The sequence below is a fragment of the Astyanax mexicanus genome, chromosome 21 (assembly GCF_023375975.1).
Source record: "Astyanax mexicanus isolate ESR-SI-001 chromosome 21, AstMex3_surface, whole genome shotgun sequence".
NCBI lineage: Eukaryota > Metazoa > Chordata > Actinopteri > Characiformes > Acestrorhamphidae > Astyanax > Astyanax mexicanus.
In genome coordinates, this window is record NC_064428.1 from 25,913,080 (window position 1) to 25,935,682 (window position 22,603).

At 39.4% G+C, this 22,603-nt stretch overlaps 1 protein-coding gene across 1 annotated transcript in view; it reads left to right on the forward strand.

Annotated features, from left to right (window-relative positions):
- Window positions 1-10,222: 10,222 nt before the first annotated feature.
- pdxkb (pyridoxal (pyridoxine, vitamin B6) kinase b) overlaps window positions 10,223-22,603 on the forward strand; it is a 40,003-nt gene continuing 27,622 nt past the window's right edge. The window contains exons 1-2 of the mRNA XM_007251335.4: window positions 10,223-10,539; window positions 13,322-13,376. Coding sequence (XP_007251397.1) covers window positions 10,288-10,539; window positions 13,322-13,376 — 307 coding nt within the window. The 5' untranslated portion in view covers window positions 10,223-10,287. The remainder of the gene's footprint in view (window positions 10,540-13,321; window positions 13,377-22,603) is intronic.

The following is a 22,603-nucleotide window of genomic DNA, read 5'->3' on the forward strand; positions in this document are numbered from 1 at the left end:
GCCTACTGCCAGGTAAAAGAGGTCATGCATGAAAAGGTCAGGAGGCCTCAGGTCACCAGCCTACCGCATGTTTACTCTTTTAAAACTTTACTTAGATCTCTATAGAGCCACTTAAACAATGCAGGTAATTGTGTTGCTGTAATATTTTATTAATATCTCATTCAAAAAAGTATTGAACGGAGCACCTTCATTCCAGAGAACACCGTTCTTCCACTGCTCCACAGGTCAGTTCTGGGAGGCTTTATATCCATCTGTCCCAGTGCTGGCAGTAGACATGGTGCCAAAATGTTAATTCATAGAATTTGAGGATTCAGAAATCAATATTTGGTGGAATAACCCTGGTTTTTAAACACAGTTTTCATGCAGTTTGATATATTCTCCTCCACCAGTCGTACACACTGCTTTTGAATAACTTTATGCCACTCCTGGTGCAAAAATTCAAGCAGTTCAGCTTGGTTTGATGGCTTGTGATCATCCATCTTCCTCTTGATTATATTCCAGATATTTATATATCCATAGCATCTCTAAAAAGTTTCTATAGTCAGACAGACTGATTGTGTACACATGGAGAAGATTCAAGACCCTTATTGCCCTGGGGTAGCCAAACAAAGAATAAAGTGTGCAAGAATAAAGTGTGTAATAAACTGAAGGCCTTTTTCACATTGCCTAATGCTAATGTTCATGAGTCAACCATCACGGAAGCATTGTACAATGGTGTGCACGGAGAGGTTACAAAGAGAAAGCTGTTTTTCAAAAATACATTTGAATCTGAATCTGAATCTCACACGGAAAAAACAGAAAGCTTGTGGAAAGATGAATCTAGATTAATCTAGAAATTATTCTAGAAAATAGATTATTTAAAATGTTTTGTTTATGTGAAAAGCATTTGGTTTGAAGAAACGAAACTGCTGCATTCAAGCTTAAAAATTTTATCCTACTATAGTAGTTCCATGGTTTGGGGCACCTACACTGCCTCTAGGTGGGAATGGCTTGGCCATGATTGATGAAGCAATAAATAATGAATTATACCAGCAAATTCTGAGGGAGAATGTCAGGACATCTGTCTGAGGTCTGAATTTTAAGAGAATGTGAGTCATGCAGCAAGACATTGACCCTAAGTGCAGTCTACCAAAGAATGGTTAAACAAGAATAAAGTTAATGTTTTAAAATGGCCAAATTAACACTCTGACCTTCCAATAGAAATGTCAAGGAAGGATCTAAAGCAGCAGTTAATGGGAAGAAACCCCCAAATATAACAGAACTTATGCTGTTTTTGACACAGGAATGGGCTAAAATTTTCCTTGTTTATTTATTCAGGGTTAGGACTGACTGTCTGTGCCCAACAATACACCTATAACAAACACACTGGCCCAGATTCTGCCTGCTGCAGATGGTTTTTCCAGTGTTGAGAGTCTATATTAGGAACGATGACGTGTACTAGTGTGATGTTACACAGACAGTGGGTCATTACATTAAGGGTTAATTAGCGAGGTTATTGGAGAAGCCTGCATTCTCTGCACTTCTCTGTCTTACTTTCATACCTAGAGAACCATTGCTACACCTAGTTCACCTTCCATTAACTGGCCACATTAATGGAAACTCATACTTTCCATTGGCTTGCATTACACTCACTGGCCACTTGATTGAAAATACCTACATTCCATTGACTTTCCATTGGGTTCCACTGACTGGCCACTTTATTGGAAGCATCTACTTTCCAATGACCGGCTACTTTACAGAAAACGCCTACCTTCTATTGGCTTGACGTCCACTGACTGGCCACTTAATTAGAAACACCTACCCTCTTTTTACTTGCTATGAGCTGTCATTTGCTTCCCATCCTCCAGACTGTCATTAGAGCTCAGTTTCTGACCACCAGATTCAGCCTCTTGGCTGGATCTTTTAGGGTGGTGGTCTACTCTCAACCCAGCTGCCAATCAAACACACAACTCGGCCACAAACATGTCAGTGTTACTGCTGAGAACGTGTTGAAAATGAACCACCACCCAGTAGTAGCAGATGTCCTGTGGTCAGAAACTGAACAGTGATGAATGTTATAAAGGCCAGGAGGCCACAGAGTGCACTACAATCTGTAACTGTACACCAACACACTGCAGGTAGAGGGAGCGGTAAGTTGTATACGTGTTTCTTACAAAGTGGCCAGTGAGTTGAAGAACAAGGTAGGTGGTTCTAATAAAGCGGCTGGTCAACAGGCTGTAACGTAACATTTAACATAAACTGGTTGATCACTTTAGTGTGTACTAGATTAGGAATTTAAGCTACCCAAGTCTTCTTTTAATCCACTTTAGAGCAGCTGTGAGTGAGTGGGAGTGTATGATAACTTTGAGTAGTGCATTTAAAAACTAGAGAGAGGAGCAGTTACATGTACATAGACATTTAATAAAAACAGGCAAAAAGATCAGCTGAGTTTGTCACATCATGCCCTTGCTAAATACAGACAGTTCTTTTACTGCCGATTCGTAAAAGAAATGTACAGATTATGTTATTGCCTATATTTGGTTTGATTTACTTTTAAGACTAATTCCACTGGGTGAACATACATCTTATAATTGAAAATAAAGTATCATTGTAAAATTGTGTCACTGTTATCCGTGCGTGCCATTACACCTTATAAATATATAGTCATAAACTATATATACTATTGCATCTTAAAAAAATAGAATATAATTGAAAAGTTACTTTATTTAAGTAATTTAGTTTAAAATGTATATTATATAGATTTAATAGAATTTAAGAGAATATTATATAAGACCAACTGATACATTTGGCAGTGTAAGCCGTGTGCCAAGTACTGCTGGTAAATGAAATTCGCATCTCCATAGAAGTTGTCAGCAGAGGGAAGCATGAAAGCTGTGAGAAACACCAGCAGATGACATGATTCTCCAAACCATCACTGATTGTGGAAACTTCACACTAGACCTCAAGCAGCTTGAACTGTGTGTGTCTCCACTCTTCCTCCAGACTCTGGACCCTTGATTTCCAAATGAAATGCAAAAGCTCCACTGTGTTATATCAAGTCTAAAGTCAGTGCAGTGTTTTTCCAGAAAATCTTACAGTACTTCATGCTTTTATAAAGATGATATGGATTTCATTTTCCAGCAGGACTTAGCATACTGCCCACACTGCCAAAAGTACCAATTGGTCTTCTATAATATTTTAATTTTCGGAGACACTGATTTTTGGGTTTTCATTGGCTGTAAGCCATAATCATCAACAAAGTTTTACATTTTGAAAGGTAGTAACTTTTCAATGATATATATATATATATTTTTGAGATGCTGTAATTTGGAAGACTGTGGGATGTAATATGGGGGTGTAATTGCAGCACTTGACCAGCAGGTGTCGGTAAAACCCTGCTTCTCAGGCCTCCTCGGGCTCTCCACGCGTTCAGAGAGAAGTGTCACCGGTGAAGTGGCTCTCTCTCTTTCTCTCGGCAGTGATGATTCACCGGCCTGTGTGTGTGTGTGTGTGTGTGTGTGTGTGTGTGTGTGTGTGTGCGCGCGCGCGCGCTTACATGACAGGACCGAGTTGTGTGTAGCTCTAATCCTCTTCTCTCCGCCTTTCCCGCAGTCACGACCACGGAGAGAAAGAGCGAGACCCATCATGACTCAGCTCGCACATCATCCACCAGCTGCAGCTCTGTACTGATTCCGTCTGTAAAGAAGCTCCTGAGTAAATCATGTTTCCCAGTTTTACCCATTACTTCAAACATAGTTGGTTCACCAAGACACGGGCTGCGTCCCAAACGCAGGACATGCTGACTTGATGCCTCACTGCCCTTATAACACAGTGTTGAAGGTCTCTGTATCTGAATCAAAAGGGAACCATATACAGTGGGGTACGAAACGTATTCAGACCCCTTTAAATAGGTCCTTCCACTAAAAGCCACTTTTTCTTGTTCTTTGTGAAATACTATAGGTCTCTCTGAGTTGTATATGCATGCTGCATATGAAACTGTTGGGTTTTGTTTTGCCGCTGACCTCGTACTGCGCATGCGGTGACCTACACAATTTAATTATTTCTCGTGTTTTATTTATAATTAATCTGTTTTTATGTGCATTAAACAACCTGGACGCACTGTCATTACACAAAAGTTTAAATGGAAACTAATAAGTACAATTATTATTAATATAAATAAATGCAAAAGCAGTTTGTAATGAGCTATATTTACCATAACTTTGCCATGATACAATTATTTATGCAATCCAAATCAAATAACGTACATCTACTGGAATTTTACTGGGTACATGCCCTAAAATAGTGCTTCTTTTGTATTTTTACACTTAAATATACATTAGGGCAGCACGTTTGACAAGGTAGGACAATTCAACAGAACAATATACAGAGGTTGGACAATGAAACTGAAACCTTTTTACTAATTTAATGTAAATTTAGAACACGTTTTGCTGGATGATTTATAAAATATAAAATGTCAATATGAAATATAAAATATTACAAACAGGCTTCCAATGCAAAATATTTTATTGAATTGAATTTATTTGCAGTATAGATTTTATAGTAGAATATTAGAGTCTTCTTTCCTGTGCATTACAGAAAGAGAATAGCATTCTTACATTTTGTTCCATCACTGATGATAATTCAGGTCTGAAAGGGTTAACTCACAAGCTGTCCATTTCTTCTGATTCTCCTTGAGATCCTCCTACTCTTTCATTGGAGTCCAGCTGTGTTTAATTAAACTGATTGGACTTGATTACGAAAGGCACCCACCTGTCTATATAAGACCTCACAGTGCATCTCAGAGCAAATGAGAAGCATGAGGTGGGAGGAACTGCTAAAGGAGCCCAGATACAGAATTGCGGCAAGGCCCAAATCTGGCCATGGTTACAGAAGAATTTCTGCAGCCCTCAAGGTTCTTAAGAGCACAGTGGCCTCTACAGTCCTTAAATGGAAGAAGTTTGGGATGACCAGAACTCTTCCTAGACCTGGCCGTCCAGCCAAACTGAGCAACCAAGGAAGAAGAGCCTTGGTAAGAGAGGTAAAGAAGAACCCAAAGATCACTGTGGCTGAGCTCCAGAGATGCCGTGAGGAGATGGGAGAAAGTTCCACAAAGTCAACTATCAATGCAGCACTCCACCAATCAGGACTTAATGGCAAGTTCAGCAACATCCTGGAAGAAAACCTCTTTCAGAGTGCTTTGGACCTCAGACTGGGCCAAAAGTTCAACAAGACAATGACACTAAGCACACAGCTACAATGGCAAAGGAGTGGCTTTGGAACAACTGACTATCCATGGACTGGCCCGGACGGAGCCCTGACCTAAACCCAATTGAGCATCTCTGGAGAGACAATAAAATGGCTGTCCACCAACTTTCACCCTCCAACCTGACAGAACTAGAAAGGATCTGTTTGGAAGAATGGCAGAGAATCCCCCAAATCCAGGTGTGAAAAACTAGTTGCATGATTCCCAAGTAGACTCAATACTGAGCAAAGGGTCTGAATGCTTATGCTCATGTGATACTTCAGTTATTCTTTAATAAATTTGCATAACATTCTATGTTTTTGTCTGGTGTGCTTTGTGCTATTATTATTATTTTCTTAAGCAAAATGGCTGCAATAAGAGTGGAAAAACTCAAAGGGGTCTGAACTATTCATACTCACTCTGTATAACATGTTGACAGTCCATGGTATGAACAGTTCACTTATTGCTAGATGTGAGTGTTTCGCTGTTATTGACCATTAGCATTTACATCTAATTAAATAGATTTGATAAACTTAAATTCTGCCACAATCGGGCAGGACCATTTATTTTTTTTATACACCTGGCCCTTGATTGAAGGTAACTATTCCAAGGGGAACAGTTATATTCCATTCCTTCATGAACCTGTAGGTAACCTGTGGGGTGCTTAAAGTTCAGCAACCTAGCTTGTTAACTTGTGGGAATTGTATGTCTTTTAAAAGGGAGCAGGTGGTGCAATCAATTATTGTACATTCCTTAATTTCTCTGTAAAGGTGGGGGCTGAAATGTTTTGCTTTTCTTTTACTCTTCTACCTTTAATGCTCCATCATCTGCTGTTACACTAGTTAAGGTGGGACCCAAACATGAGCTAGCTATCTGAAACAACCTAAATTGTCTGATGCTTGCTAAAGGGAAAAACCCACACAATATTGACACTACACATTAAACTATGGTAATAGTGGTTATTGTAATTTTTAAGAAAAAAAATCTTACATTTGTGAGTTTTCTTTGGTGGCCTGTGCCACCATCTTGCCCATGATTCTTGTGGCTCTCTGGTGTGTGCCTTTGAAAAATGGTAGTTTGAAGTACCATGTAACCCCAGCCCTCCCCACTACCTGTGGACAAGAATTGAGTCCCTTTACCCTTAACAGAGAGGTAGTGACAAGGCATGAATTGGTACTGGGCCCAATTAGGCAGTACTTTGAGTTTTATAAAAAGCATTTTTGAGCCTGTATCATGCATTTCATCTTGTTTCATCATTTGAAAACCAAATGACCCCATTATTGGGCTACTTGAAGATACCTTACAGATTTTCCAAAATTCAGTTTTTACCCTTTTGAGGAACAAAACCCAACACCACAACATTCTTATCCAGAGAAATGGTTTCATGTGAAAGAGCCATATTGAGTGCATGTGGGGCTCATTGGTAGGCCTCAGGTTAATTTCTTACCAGAAAGACTCTTAAGCATACAATACATTAGCTTCTCTAGAGCAGCGTTAGAATTTCCCCTTTTATAAAACCAGAAAGATTGACAGATGTTTGGGTGGATATTTGAAAATGTATCAACTTCAACCATAGATGCAACTCCTCCTTTAGAAGGCAGTTGACAAGTGTTAATCACACCCTGTGTCTAGGGATTGTGGGATTGAAAACATGGCAGTTCAAATAAAACCAGTAAAGTCAATTTAACTTTAAAATTCACTTTATTTACAGCTTTGAGAGTCATTAAAACATACATTAAATACATTGTCCTATGTAGTAGTACACCGGAAGAAATTGGATGCCTCCAACAAAAATAAAAATAAAATCACATTTCTCTATTAAGAATCAGCTACAAAATCAACTACAAAAAAGAGACACTAATACTATAGTAGTACTAATTCATACTTCCCTAGAAAAGTATAGTTCTATATGCTGTGGAGTATAGAAATTTCTTTCTTACCAGTTTGAAACCCCACGTAGCACAAACAATATTACAAGACAAAAGGTAGAAACTACAGGTGAAATAGCAGAAGAAAATCAATAACCAAGTTTTTTTTTATCCCCCATTAAAAAAAGAAGCTTGGGAGCATGCAAGTAAAACACATTAAAATATTATATGGTTCCAACATAAGCAATTTAAAACTACAAACATTTTACAACCTCAACACACCAGCAGTCCTTTCTCAAGCAGCCATCTTGGTTCCTGTATTTAAAAGGTTGGCTCCTCCCTTATTACTTCAACCAGGACTCCAATTGGACAGCTGGATTCCACCTAAAGAGGACTGTGGGTAGGTTTTCCTTTTCAAGACCGGCTCCGAGGGAGAAAGACTGACCTAAACTTAAAATTAAGTTCTTGCACAAAATAAGACAAAACTCTGAAGTTGTTGTGTTGTATTTGAAAGCTGTGGAGTACATTTTGGTACCAAATATTTTACACTAAAAAATTAAAATAAAAATGTTAAGAATCGAAAGTGAAAAGTGTATGTTGGAAATTCAAGAGAGAAAAAATGTTTAAAAAAATATGTTTCAAATAACTGCAGAAAAATAAAGCAACCAATTATATTTAAAAATATATATTTGTTATATTTTTCTCTTTTAAATTTGATTTATTTTTTTATTTGCATAAAACATTTGGCACAAAATTCACTCCGTAAAAGCTAGTTAGCGATGGCCTAAATAGCTGAAAATAATGTTAAGCGGGGTATTATACACATCGGTTGTAGTTACCTATACACCAACCTGGCTAGTGTTTTAATCTATTTGTCAATTACACCAAATGGCTCAAACTCAGCACAAGAAACACTCTACAACATAAGAAAAAAAACTTGCACGAACCAGTTCTCTGTATTCTGACAAAATATTGCTGTAAATATTCAAAGGAATATACTACCGGTCAAAATTTTTAGAACATCCCCATTTTTTTTTCTTTTATCAGGTCCAGTCAACAACATTGAAGATATACAGTTTTAGGTAGGTGCTGATATACAAATATAGAAATACAGAATATAGAAATATAGAAATATGTCTGTAAACCAGAACCTACTTGGGGGCAAGATATACACAAGCTGGTGCATTAAACCATGTAATATAATAAATATAACATTCACAAAATCCAGTGTACAGATTTTTGTAGTAAGCTGCCTGGGCTTTTAAGGAAAACAAATTAACAAATTTTATTATTGTATAATCTTTTTTTTTTTAGAGAAATTACAGATGAAGCCAGAGAGCGGTGAATACTGTTTCTGGTACAGTGAGAGATCTCGGTCTGGCTGACCCACATGGCAACAGCCCCTTTAGCTTAGTTTAACACTGGAATAGAGAGGTCTGACAGGTAAGAAAGTTCAGTAGTAAAGTCATTACTAAGATTATAAAATAAAAAAGCAGAGTGACTGGGTCATATAGCACTACTACTGGACAACTATACACATTCTGATGTATGATACATAATAATATAATATTAACCATAATAATCTATGGTAATATAACATAATAACTATGACAATACAGTGATAATATGGTGTAATTAAGCCGTGATCAGGGAACAGGGTGAATGTATGTCAGGGTTTTAATTATAAAGGGGAGGAGAGCTGTGACACATGTTGCTGGTACTGCCTACGTCAAACACCTCCCTTTACACACAGCACAGCCTTTGCGTCAGCGCCGACACTGGCGGAGATAGGGCGATTTCACGGCGCGACGCCCGACAGGAAGGACCCAACTTCCGCATTATTCCCTGCGCCTGGTTCCAGTGGTTAGAGCTGCGGTGAATAAGGCTGAAAATACAGTTTCTGGACGGTTTTTTGAATGAAGTCTAGCTCTAATTCTACTAACAGCATCCGTTTAACGGTTCAAATACATTGGTCAGCATATTGATTCCGAACCTAACTCTAATAACTAGTTATCTTGTCTGAAACATGCATTGATCCTGACTACCAAGGTTATACACACATATATGTTATGTGATTAGTTTTATTTTGTACTTTAAAAACAGTGATCTAACTCGAGCATTTGAAAAAATTATGAATTATAAAAAACAAGTTTTTTGTTTTACTATTAATAAAGGCTATAGGCTATAAATGTTTCATAGTTATTAGTTTTTTAGTCCATATGCACTCATATGCTTGACATTTGTTTCTGCTGAATTGTTTTTTTTAACTGTAGGAGTGGATTTCCCTGGTGAGTGCTGGTGAGGTGTAAACTAACACATACAAGAAGAAAACTCAAGCGTGTGAGTTTAGTGTGTGCTGAACTTTTAAGTAGCAGCCCCGCCCATCATTTGATTGAACACAACTGGTGCTTGTTCTCTTAATTATGTCTGATTGGCTTGCTGGCTTTTGTAACATAAATTGTTAAAATGTTCACTGGTTTCTGTCTTTTCAATGTTGAATGTTCTGTTGTCTGGTTCATTCTGCTGCTCGACTGTATTACTTTATCATCCTGAAGCATTGCTTATTTTTCGTATACTTTTGTGTTTCCCAAAAACTATACAAATATATTTTGTAGGATTAATTTAGGATTTTTTTTTTTAATGGAAAACTATAAGTCAACTGGAAGTTTGAAATTTCAGAGAACAAATGATAGATTGACTGATACATAAAAAACAGACAATTAGTGTGGTCATTTTTAGTAATTCATAGCTAAAGATCTTTGACACTTTGTAAGCATATTTAAATAGATTTAAGAGGTTTTAATAGGGCGATATAGAAATATGCAAATATGTCTGTAAACCAGAGCCTACTGGAGAGCAAGATATACACATATGCTGACGTATTAAACAACGTAATATAATAATGTAACATATTAACTATTAAAAAACATTATTTATATTGATCATTTAATTATGTAAATTCTGTTTATTTAATATTATTAATAAAATACAAATAAAAAGTCAGGCATTTTAACAATTTATTTGTAAATTATACACAATATAGAATAATATAAAAATAAAGCAGGAGTTTAAAAAAACAGAACAGGTCTCAGCAGCCCGTTACGGTCATCATGATGTCAGCGGGTTTAGGTGTCCGCAGAGAATGCCCGAGCAGTTGTTGCGGTCCAGGCTCTCCGCCTCGCCAATGACCGTCTCTCCATGTTGCACGTCCTTCAGTTCGGCGCGTGGCTCCTTAAACTGCCATCACGGATTCCGGTGTGGACGCAGCAGCAGAGGGAACCGGCCGCCTGCCCTCGAGCCGCGGGATCGCGCTGTTCCGCACGCGCCGCCTGCGCGGACAGCACCGACAACTTCGTGCGCGAGACGGAGATGGAGTGCCGAGTGCTGTCCATCCAGAGTCACGTAGTGAGGGGCTACGTGGGCAACAAATCAGCCTCGTTCCCTTTGCAGGTACAGAAAAAGCGTGCACGGCTGCTTTGGATCAGTGCTTTTGCGTTTGCGTGCGCTGTCACGCGCTGTACTTATAGATATTTGTGTATTTGTGGGTGATGAGTGCATGGGAATACATGCATATGCATGCATGCATATATGCACAGGCGTGCTGTTCTGGTGGGCTAATGTCAGTAGCGATGGATGGATAGATAGATAGATGGATGGAGAGATGGATGGATTGACGCCGGCCGGTGAAAAGCAAGCAAGCAAGCAAGCAAGCATGCATTCTGTCAAACAATCAATCAGTATGTTTGCTTGCATTCATGAGTGAAAGTAGCTAAAGGTCACACAGCTGCCTATCTACCCATCAAGCCAAGTAAACCATCACGTGCCTTATTATCCGTCTGTCTTTCAAGTTTTAAGAACTTTGATACTTGGTGCAGGTTGCTTCAGTAAACTTTTAAAGCCTTTACATGGCTCGTGCCCATTTCAGTTAATACATATATTAATATACAGCTCTGGAAAAATAAGAGACCACTTAAAAATGATGAGTTCTTTGATTTTACCAAATTTAAAACCTCTGGAATATAATCAAGTGGAAGATGGATGATCACAAGTCATCAAACCAAGCTGAACTGCTTGAAGTTTTGCACCACGAGTGCCATAAAGTTATCCAAAAGCAGTGTGCAAGACTGGTGGAGGAGAACATGCCAAGATGCATGAAAACTGCTATTAAAAACCAGGGTTATTCCACCAAATGAAACTGAAGTTGTCTCTTAATTTTTTTCCAGAGCTGTATATATTTGTATTCAGTTTGACGCTCAGTGTGGTGTTAAATCACCAATAACCATGTGTATTAATGTTTTTCGACGTAAGTAATGACAACAGGTAAACTAATAGCATGTTGTTCTTTCATTCATTTACAAGGGAGTGAGAGCCCCAGGCAAGTTCCTGTCAGAATTTCTTGTTAAATAAAATGGGAAGGCTAGGAAAAGAAAACACTACAATTAAGGGGACTTGAGGTGATCGTACAGTATTGTAGACAGTGGGTCAGAACAGTGGGTCTCCTTACAGCAAGTGGGGTCGTAGTTTTTGTGTGATTTGTTCTGTGTAAGTCTGAGAAAACCTGCAACAATGGTCTTCACTGACTGACAAACAGCTGATTTATAGCTTTAAAGCCTGGAGGTCTGAAAGACAACAGCTGGAGAGCCTAGAGAGCCTAGTGTTCATTATGCACATTTTGATTGAAATTCATGAGAGAGAGATTGTGTGTGTGTGTGTGTATGTGTGTGTATCTTGGGTGCTCACAGGGAGAGGAAGAGAGAGCGAGAGAGAGAGCAAGCATCTTCACTGAGTCCGACTCGCTCCTTTATAAATGCCTGTGGTGACGCCACTGAGCAGGGAGGACACCAATTCCAGCAAGGAATCGTGACACTTTTGTTAGGATTAAATTAAGCAGTAGGAAATGGCCTTTTCCTGTAGAAGAAGCGCTTTATTAGGAACTACTCATTCATGCAACTGTCTGATCAGCCAATCAAGGGGCAGCAGTGCAGTGTATATAATCGTGCAGGTATGGGTCAGTTAGCTTCAGGTAACGTTGACATCAACCATTAAAATGGAGAAAAATGGAATCAGTAGCTGTGCCTGAAAAAGATCTCTGTTTAAAGTGTAGGATTCTATTAAGTATATATAATTATGAGGGCACTGTTCTCAGGCTCTGGTGCAGTTTCCCTGTTTAATGTTGACACTTTTGAATATCCACAGTTGACTGACATGGCGATCCAACAAACATAATTATTTGTTTTAGGGTCTTTTCCAACAAGAACCACATTAACCCTTCTTCTCTTCTGCAATTACCAGCAAGCTGATAAATGGTTTATAACTAGTTTTACCGCACTCAAAGTGTACATCCCCAAATCGCCACAAAAGAGCTTTAATCTCGACTAACCCTTTGATGGTAGGATGGTGTTATAGTGTGGAGCCCTGCTAAAATGGCCATATGTTCATAATATTGTGTGCATCTCATTTCTCTGATTACGTCAGGAAAACATGGAGACATCCTTGTTCACTTTTTTGGGACCCTAAATAGTGTACAACATTAAAATAAAAAAAATAAAAAAAGCTGGCATGCTACGGTATTGTGGTGTGCGTTCCACACAGTTTTTTATGCACAGATTTACAACATTGTTAGCAATACTAAAATAATGTGTTATGACAGGACTTTTTGTGCGAATAAAGTTTAAGTGTTCGTTGGGTTTTGAATTTCCTTAACATGAAACGTGAAACAGGAAACGAAACTACGCACTAGGAGGAACTGGTTGATAATAGGGGTACGGGCGATAATGGGGGACGACATGTTAATGTATATCTTATGCAAATGTCTGTTTAAAGTTTAAAGTAAAAATGTGCATGTTAATTCAGATTGGTCATTTTTGGCATAGCACTAACATACTATTAGAATTTCAGAAATGAGCATTATTGTATACCAGTTTTTTTTGTTTGTTTGTTTATTTTGACATGATTAAAACCGAGATCTGTGTGTAATTGATGATCCTTGATTAGACAATATGTTTTTGGGTGTGTCGTGATTATAGCTTTTACCCACACACACTGTGACAGAATCTGTTAAGTTCTTGATAGCTTTTACACGTATGAGTGCAGATATACAGTACTTATAAATGCATTTCCAACAGTGGCTTAATTTGCCCTGAATGATTTACCACTGCTTTTGGCATTTGTAGCCCAGACTGTGGACATGATTCATTCATTTGCTTTAACATAAAATCTGTTTCTGTTCCAGGTGATGGGCTTTGAAGTGGACTCCATCAACTCAGTACAGTTCTCCAATCATACAGGTATAGTCAGAGTATCTTTTGCCTCTTTATTGGTACTTTTTTTTGTTACTTTCCAGCTGAATCGGTGTACCCGTTACTGTGATCTGTTCTGGCTGGACAAGTGAAAACACTGGTGTTCACCTTGCTCGGTTAAAGCTCGCCAGAAGGTCTAAAAGTAAAACATTGTGAGTTCACAGGCTGTTGATGTCATCAGTGTTTGACCTCTTTTGACTCCTTGTCCTCACTGGCCCACAGATGATGGATGAATGGAGTTGTGAGATGTGTACGTCTACTACTTGACCTTACTGCTGGTCATAAGTGTGAAAGTGTGAAGAGCTCACTGCCATGGTCACTGATTGGTGTTTTAAATCCACTCTGCAGACCAGACACTTCTCCTGTTCCTCAGAAGACTCCAGAGACAGTAGTGTTGTGGAGTGTTGTTGAATAGCCCACTTTCATTCACCTCTAGCATTCCCAAATACAGCCCTTTTAGTCAATGCTCCCAACAGGCTTACAATGCTAGTAGTAGGGGCATAGCATTGCTCATGCAAAGAAATCACTATTTTTACACCATTAACAAGCTTAAAGTAGCTCCGTACTTAATTGGTTGAATTTCGAGGGCCCTGACATTTAAAACAGGGCATTGAGAACTTTTGTTGTTGCACAGGTAGTTAATTAAAAACAGTGTTTATACTCACAGTAACTTTAGGTTGTTCTCTGCGCTCCACACTCTTGAAATTAAAGTCACAACATAAGTCAACTGACGAGCAGAACAAATAGGTAGGATAGGGCCACTGATTGCAACATTAATTTTGTGGAAATCTATTAATATAATAGAGATATTTTCAGAAACAGCAGGAATTCATGAATTTCTAAAGCTTGTTAATGGTGTAAAATAGTGAATTCTTTACATGGACAAAGCTTTGCCCCTATCGCTAGCATTATAAGCCTGTTGGGAGCATCGCATAAAAGCACTGTATTTTAGAATGCTAGGGGCTGAACACAGGTGGGCTATTCGACAAACGTTTTTACTCGTTAATTGTGTTTCCCTATAGCCCAAGTCCATTTCGCACCCAGTTCTCCTTTAACTCCCAAGTCCCAAAAGGACTGGATGGAGCACCATCATTCCAGATAAAACAATTCTTCCACTGCTCCACAGCTCAATTTTGAGGGGCTTTGTACTCATCCAGCCCATCCATGGCATTATAGGCATGGTCTCAAAATATTCATGTTTAGAGTATCTGCTCCAGAGAGTCCTGTTCTGTTCTGTTCTAGTACTTCTTTACATGGACTGGACAAGCTGTAAATGTAAGTGGATTTGCACATCTGTGTCGGCAATGGTTGCAACACAAAATAACTGAATTGAGCATTCAATGTATGCCCTGTAGCATATGCAGTGCTTACTGTGTGGGTGGTTGTAATAGTGATAACGGTATGTTTGCTACACGCACAATAGCTGGCGTATGTCCTCCCACTGAAACTGGCAGGAGCGTGGTGATGAGAGGGGAGCGGGTTTATGCCGGCAGTTTAGCTTAGTGCAGGTCTGGATTCCGTTGACCTATCCATCTTAGAGGACTTTTAATGTGACTAAAATGAATCCTGAACCCGAGCTGACCCGGCCTGAATGGTACTAAAGTCGCACTTACTACTCTTAACTAGAAGTGGGAGTCACATTACGTTGGTCACAATAACGATGATACTGCGATATTATGTGTATCTCAAAAAAAAAAATTCTGTGATAATTTATGGTATCTTTGTTACTGAAGAGGATTAAAGGAGAAATGGACTTTGGGTGTAGTAAAACATGATAAAAAGTACTTACCTTTGTTGAATAGCCCTCTACTGGTCCAGTAATTTTGTGCTTTTTTTGCAGTATCGGGCATGTTTTGCCCCAATAAATCGCTTTTTACACCGCTGTCCAGCTCAAAGTAGCTCCACACATCCTTGCTAAAATCCAGTGAGCCCTGACATTTAAAACAAGGCATTAATCACTTTTAAAAGCTTATTAAACACTGTTTACATCCCATAGTGCAGGTAAATCTCCGGGTGCTGCCATCTTTGTACCGTCATAGACATACATATACATAGACTCCACATAGCCTGCCTCCTTTCTGTCACTGCTTTGCGAGAGGTATTGAGTAGCTAGATCAGTATAATATTCAGTGTGGTTTTAAAGCTATTATTTAAAGGTAAAAATGATGCAAACTAATGCTTTAATATAGATTGTCAAATGATATAGATTTTGTTTGTATGAAACAGGACTTCTACTACCAGATCAGGAGAATCTCTCGCTATCTTTAAGAAACTCCTAAAGACAGAGCTCTTCAAAGAGCACTTACTCTCCTAACACCTCTAACAAACTAACTACTTCTAACCTCATTTCCTTCTTCCCCTCTTTCACGCCTCTATCCCATTATTTCCCTTCGACCTCCTTTAAGCCCTATCTAAAGATGTTTACCTTAAACTTCTATTACCTTGTACTTGACTATTGTAAGTCGCTTTGGATAAAAGCGTCTGCCAAATGTAATGTAATGTAGATTACATGTTGATATCAGAGTGCTATTGGGCAAATACACCCAACCTGCATGGCTTTGTTTAGCTACAATAGTCTGAAAGTGTACTGTAGCATTTTAAACTCAAACGTAACACTGTAAAGTGACCAAACACTGTGGAATAGTTTTATAAAACTTGTCCAACCTAGAAACATTTTAAAGACTGAGCCTGGACAGATTCATTTGTAGGCCTATACACTGCATATGTGTTACGTAATATTCAAGAATTGGCAAAGTTTTGAATGTGGATATGGGCATTGTCCATTTCTCAGCTTTGGTATCCTCGTAGTAACTGTAGTAGAGAGAGAGGTCGGGGGCATTGTCAGGACAGTGTACATGATGACTTACTCGCTTGAGGGGGCTGCGGTCGTTTGGCTGGAGAAATATGTTTGGCGGTGCGTCCAAGCTGATGAGTATTCAGGGCGCAACTGTAGGTGGTCTGAGAGACGCAGAGTAAGGGGTTTGGACTATTTTGGTCAGAGCTTTTGAGGTGAGGACTGAGGGAGAAAAAGGTAGAGTTGGGGGAGTCATTCGTGAGGCAGGGGAGTAAACAGACTTGCACAAATACAGTGAGCAGATATAGTTATCTGATTGCAAGCACACAGAGTATTTGACTCCCACATCAGGGTGTCGGGGAAGTGTTTCGATTTCTAGGCCAGCGCTTCTGTCTGTCTCTCTCAATCCCTTTTTCTCGTTCTCCTTTTCTACCATAGTGTTGGTCCTTTTGCCTCTTTCTTTTCTACTTTTTCAGAATCTACTGCTTGGTCAGAAAGACATCTTAGTTTACATTGGTGCTGTAGGAAGTTTAAGCCGTAGACTTGCTACAAAGCAAAATTACACTGTGTACTGCAGGGGTCGGCAATTAAGTTTAGCCTTTAAGTTTAGCCTTAAGTTTAGACAGACATTTTTCAAGTTCTTACGTAGAATGGGATGGGGTACTACAGACTTGTAGCTCTCCAGCCCAGAGGGTTGTTGAACCTATTTGCAGAACAGTTGAATTCAAGGCAGGTAAACCAAATGAAAATAAATAAATAAATAAATAAACACACCGCTTCTCACGCGGGATTGAACGCGGGTCGTCAGGGTCGTGGTCCAATAAACTACCACCCCAGCTAGTGAATTGGGACACGGCAGGGGAAAAAACGACCTTATATGGAGATAGGGAGCCCAAGAACAGGCGGAAATTAGTCACGCTGATCGTGACAGAGAGATAGGGGAGGGATGTAAACAAAAGCTCCCCAGAGAAGCATTTTATTTTATTTTGTTTTCATTATCGTTCATTATAGTTCAAATAACCTCATGGGTCAGATGTTTCACGCCTATTGCCGACCCCTGATGTACTGTGTCAAATATATAAACAATATATATATTTTGGTTTTCTCCCCAATTTGGAAAGCCAATGGCCCAATCACTGTTCATATGAACTTCCCCAGTCACTAGCAATGCTCCAACACTAGGAGGAAGGGTGTAGATAAACGTATACCTCTTTACATAAGTATGAAGTAAAAGACTTCCAGCAAACACACAAGGAAAGCCCTGGATACCCATCAGCCAACAGACGCCTGCCGCAGCCAGCATCACACTAGTAGCGATAAAAGACAGACAGCACCATCTACCCACCAAATGACAGCATAGCCAATTGGGCTCTCTCAGACTCCTACTGCTGATGGCTGGCAATCAGCTTAATCCAGGATTCGAACCATAGATCCTCAGATCACAGTGACAGTGGCTTAGTCCACTAAGCTGCACTGTGTACATTGGGAGACTGAAAATGTGTTAATATGTCCAGCCCCAGTCCGTATAAGCCCCAGGCTCTGCTCTCAGACGTTACTAAAGACAACGAGTCCAGATCCCTCCACTGCTCCCGATTCATTTGGCCCTGAACTTGCTATCGGCTGCGCTCCATTGAACCCCTTCTCCCTTTGGCCCATGATGTTGTCTTCAGCCACTTGAGTCACTTTGTCTCCCCAGTCAAGCATGAAGTGGATGAAGAGGGGTAATAAAGAAACAGCATATATTGCTGGACTGGTGCTGGACCCACAGTCAGCACTGTGGAATGTGGCTGCATCTGAGGATTACCTGAAATGAGAGAAAAAAAACCTGATCAGCTGAATAATTTAATGGTGGGTAATTGAATTAACTAACTAAATGAACCATTCATCCTTTGTTTTTCTTTTATCAAAAAGAAAACATGGTTCAAGTAGTCGATTAATCGAATAGAACTAATAGTACCAATTATTCGGTTAATCAAACTGTGCTCCTTTGTTTTTTATTAATCTCAGAATGCGTGAGACCTCATGAAAATTAGTAGTTTATTATTTTATTCTTTCTTGACTTGAAACTATGACTTGAAAAAGGAAAAGAACATGGTTTAATTAGTCGAGTAATCTTTATCTTTTTTTTAATGATCTGTTTGTGCAACAGGTTGTTTGTTCTTTTATTCTTTCCTTGTTGAGCAAGCAGATTTTTTAGATGAGAAAAAAAGGAAGGAGCATGTTTCATTTTAGTCAGGTAATCAATAACTTCTATTCGATTTATTGTCTCAATAAATAAATGACATGTTGCACAAAGGAAACTTTAAGCTGAAGGAACCCAAAAGAGCATGATCCAGTAGTCGATTAATCAAATGGTAGTTCATAGTAGAATAGTAACAGTAATCGACTAATTGGGCAATGCTCCTTCATTATCTCAATGTTCTATTCGCGAGTAGTTTATTCCTTTATGGTGCACTGGAAAAAAATATTTTATATTATAATTCAATTATTACTCATTGCTTAATTAAGCGCTAATGACACAATCATTTCAGAAAAGTATTCTCTTATTGCCGATCCCTGTATCGCAATATATTGAGCTATATTGAATCGTCACCACTATATCTTGATATGTATTGTTTTTCCCAGGTCTAGCAAATACATGGCATTTGTGATAGCTCTAATATATGGCAGTGTATTGTTTTTAGGTAATCAGTGCATCGTATTTTTTCAACAATCGTTACCAGTGACTAAATCACTGTGTCCACTTTTTGTTCCAGCCCTAATTTGTGAAAGCTAATAGCATGGTAGTCATGTGAATATATCGCAATATACTGCGCTATATTGAATCGTCACCATTATATCTTGATATGTATTGTTTTTCCCAGGTCTGGCAAATACATGGCCCTCGTGATAGCTCTAATATATGGCAGTATATTGTTTTTAGGTAATCAGTGCATCATATTTCTTCTACAGTCGTTACCAGTGACTAAATCACTGTGTCCACTTTTTGTTCCAGCCCTAATTTGTGAAGGTTGATAGCATGTCATGTGAATACCTTATTAAGTGCAGTGCTGTGGGGCCTTCTACTGGGTTGTGTTTGTGTGTTAGTGTGTGTGGGGTGCTACGTTTTCAGAGGAGGTCCTTATCATCAGTGTATTGCAGTGCAGGGTGGTGTTAGATTTGACCTCGTATACAGCGTACTGATGAGAGTTCTGAAACCCAACGTAAGCCAATTAGATTTTGTGTCATGTAATGAACTTCATGCTTCATGTAAAGTCATACTGAGTAGGCTGCCCGGTGGAGGTGAGGGGGGGGGGCGGGGTTGAGGGGGTGGGGTATGGAGTAAATGGGTGCTGAGAATATCTGAGAGTGAGGTGAAGGGTTTTCTGAATGAAGAGCAGCTTGCTTTTAGCAGAGATGTGAAGGTGAATGACGTAGAAGTGTGTGTGTGTGTGTGTGTGTGTGTGTGTGTGTGTGTGTGTGTGTCCAAGAGAGTGAGTGTGTCATTCAGCTAGGGTTTGCTGAGCTGACTCATTTTCTGTGTGGGTTTAGGAGTGTGTGTATGTGTGTGTGTGTGGGTGTGTGTACTTGTTTGTTGGCTCATTAGGATCTCGCGACACATGCCATGCCATTCTCTCTCTCTCTGTCTCTCTCTCTCTCTCTCTCTCTCTCTTACACACACACACACACAAACATACAATTTCTGGCAACCTTAAATGGCAACGGCTGCCTGGACCCAAGATGAAGATACAGAGGAAAAAGACTGAAAGGCATGAAGATGTGAAGAAAGAAAGAATGAGAGAGAGAGAGAGAGAGAAAGAGGGGGGGTGAGAGATGGAGATTGGAAGAGAGAGAGAGACAGACACAGAGAGAAAGAGAGTCATGGAGAGAGAGAAAGAGAGACAGAGAGAGGGAGACACAGAAAGGGTGAGAGATGGAGAGAGGGACACATTGAGAGAGAGAGAGAAAAAGAGACAGACACAGCGAGAGAGGGAGACGGAAACAGAGAGACACAAAGAGAGGAGAGGGACACAGAAAGAGTGGGAGATGGAGAGAGGAAGGGAGACAGAGAAGGAGAGACAGACAGACAAAGAGAGAGAGAGAGAGAGGGAGACACGGAGAGAGAGGGAGACAGAGCTGGTGAAAGAGAGAGACAGACAGAAAGACAGAGAGGGAGACACACTCAGAGAGAGGGAGACAGAGAGAGAGGGTGAGAGATAGAGAGAGGAAGAAGTGAGACAGAGACAGGAAGAGAGACAGAGATGGGGATACAAAATGAGAAACACAGAGAGAGGGAGCTTGAATTTGAATGCTTTATTTCTTTAAAAAAAATACATTTCATATTTTCTGTAGTATATAATGACTTTTGCTCTCTTTTTGTCCTAACGTAAATGGAGGTCTTTACTTCAATGTTTATGTTGTTTATGATGTTGAACTCGTATGCACTAAATTACAAAAATTACATTACCTGGATAAAGCAACTGTTAATTCATTGTTTCTTCCAAAATCAAGGATATTAAAACTATTTTTCCAGGTTTTGTTGTTGTAACTTAAGTCTCTTAGCTATGATAACCTTAACATATTGCAGTATATTGTTTTCAGGTTTTCAGCTCATCTTATTTTGATCATTATTATATGTTTAAGGATATTAAAACATATTTATCCTGGTTTTGTTGGAATTACTGTCTTACAGGGCTGGACAATTGTTAATAGTCAAAATATATCATAATAGAAAATGTTTCAATAATGGTAATATGATTTTTAAACAAACTTTTGAGATTTTATATTTAACATATTTACGATGACTGATGTTCTTTACAGGGTATTTTGGTGAAATCTTCCAGCCTTTTCATTTCTACTGTTTAGGGAAGGTTTTCTGCCAAATTTTGGAGCATTGCTGTGAGGATTTTATTGAATCCAGCATCACCAAGAGTGTTAATAAGGATAAAATGTTTGATGGTAATCACCTCATCTCACTCCCAAAAAAATGGCTGTAAACTGACATTTGAACATATAGTGTGTTTTATCTTTTTGTGTTTGTTCATTTAGTCACATCACAGTTCATTCTGTGTACAAAAGCCTAAAACTAGCTAGTACAAACAGAATCATTCTAATTGGTTTCATTTGTCCTAGTCAACGAGTCTGGCAACTTCCTTCACACCCTGTTAGGACTTCTAATGACCTGCGTGTGGATAGTGTTTCTTCATTACTTGGCGCTGCCTCTGTCTTTACACAGATGAGGTATGCCCGGTGCCAGCTCGGCCTCCTGGCCTGCTGCCATCCCCATCAAGTCCAAGGCCCTGTGTGGCTTTTAATCTGTCCTCCTCGAAAACCCTGAACTTTTTCTGTCATAAATCTCTGAAAGGCCGGGCCCTGAATCATTGCGCTGATCGGCCTGGCACACCCGGTTACACCAAGCTAAATGCCTGCAACGACGCTCTTTGGACTGAATCATTTTCAATCATTCAGACTGTATTTCCTGCCGGTGTTTTGAGGTTCAGCATCAAGCACTTGAACACAGATGTAGCTAGCTCGGGTTTGCTCGGATATTAGAGATGAAAGGCCCGAATTTTACAAACGGCCAACAAAACTTCTAGATCACAGGGTCTTAATCTGGGGGTTGCAACTCCCAAGGAATTTCTGACATAGTCTTTAAGGTTCACCAATAACAGGCATTTTCTTTACAAAATATCGGGAGACAATACTTCCCTTCTCGTTGGTATACATGTTGAATGCATTGGATTCTGTTCTGGCTTTTCAGAATCAATTATGTATTAGATTTCCACACGACCTGGCCCTGGATTCAATGTTTTTTTTTTTTTGGTCATCATTTACTCTGTCAAACGATTGACGTTGGTGTCACACATAATGAATAAAATCTGATTTGTGTCACTTCTGCCTGGTAATCCAAAGTGCTTCTTAATAATCTGATAAATAATAGTCTGACTGAGTCAGGTTTCCAAATTGGAGCTTGACTTGGATTTTCAATTTTGAGACTGATTCTGAATTCCGTCTTTGAGCCTCACTCTAAATTCTTACTTTGAGCTTGACTTGGAATTTCGACTTGGAGCCTCACTCTAAATTCTGACTTGGAGCCTCATTATGAATTCTGACTTTGAGCCTCACTCTGAATTCTGACTTGGAGCCTCACTCTGAATTCTGACTTGGAGCCTCACTCTGAATTCTGACTTGGAGCCTCACTCTGAATTCTGACTTTGAGCCTCACTCTGAATTCTGACTTGGAGCCTCACTCTGAATTCTGACATGGTTCCTGACTTGGAATTACAATATGGAGCCTCACTCTGAGGTCTAACTTGTATTTCTGGAACACTGACCTGGGAGTCAGAGTTGGACTCCAAGTCCAGTAGTCTTATAGACTTAGAATAGCATGACTAATTTTTCTCAGCATGGACCAGAATCTTAACAAAATGTTTCCAGCCTT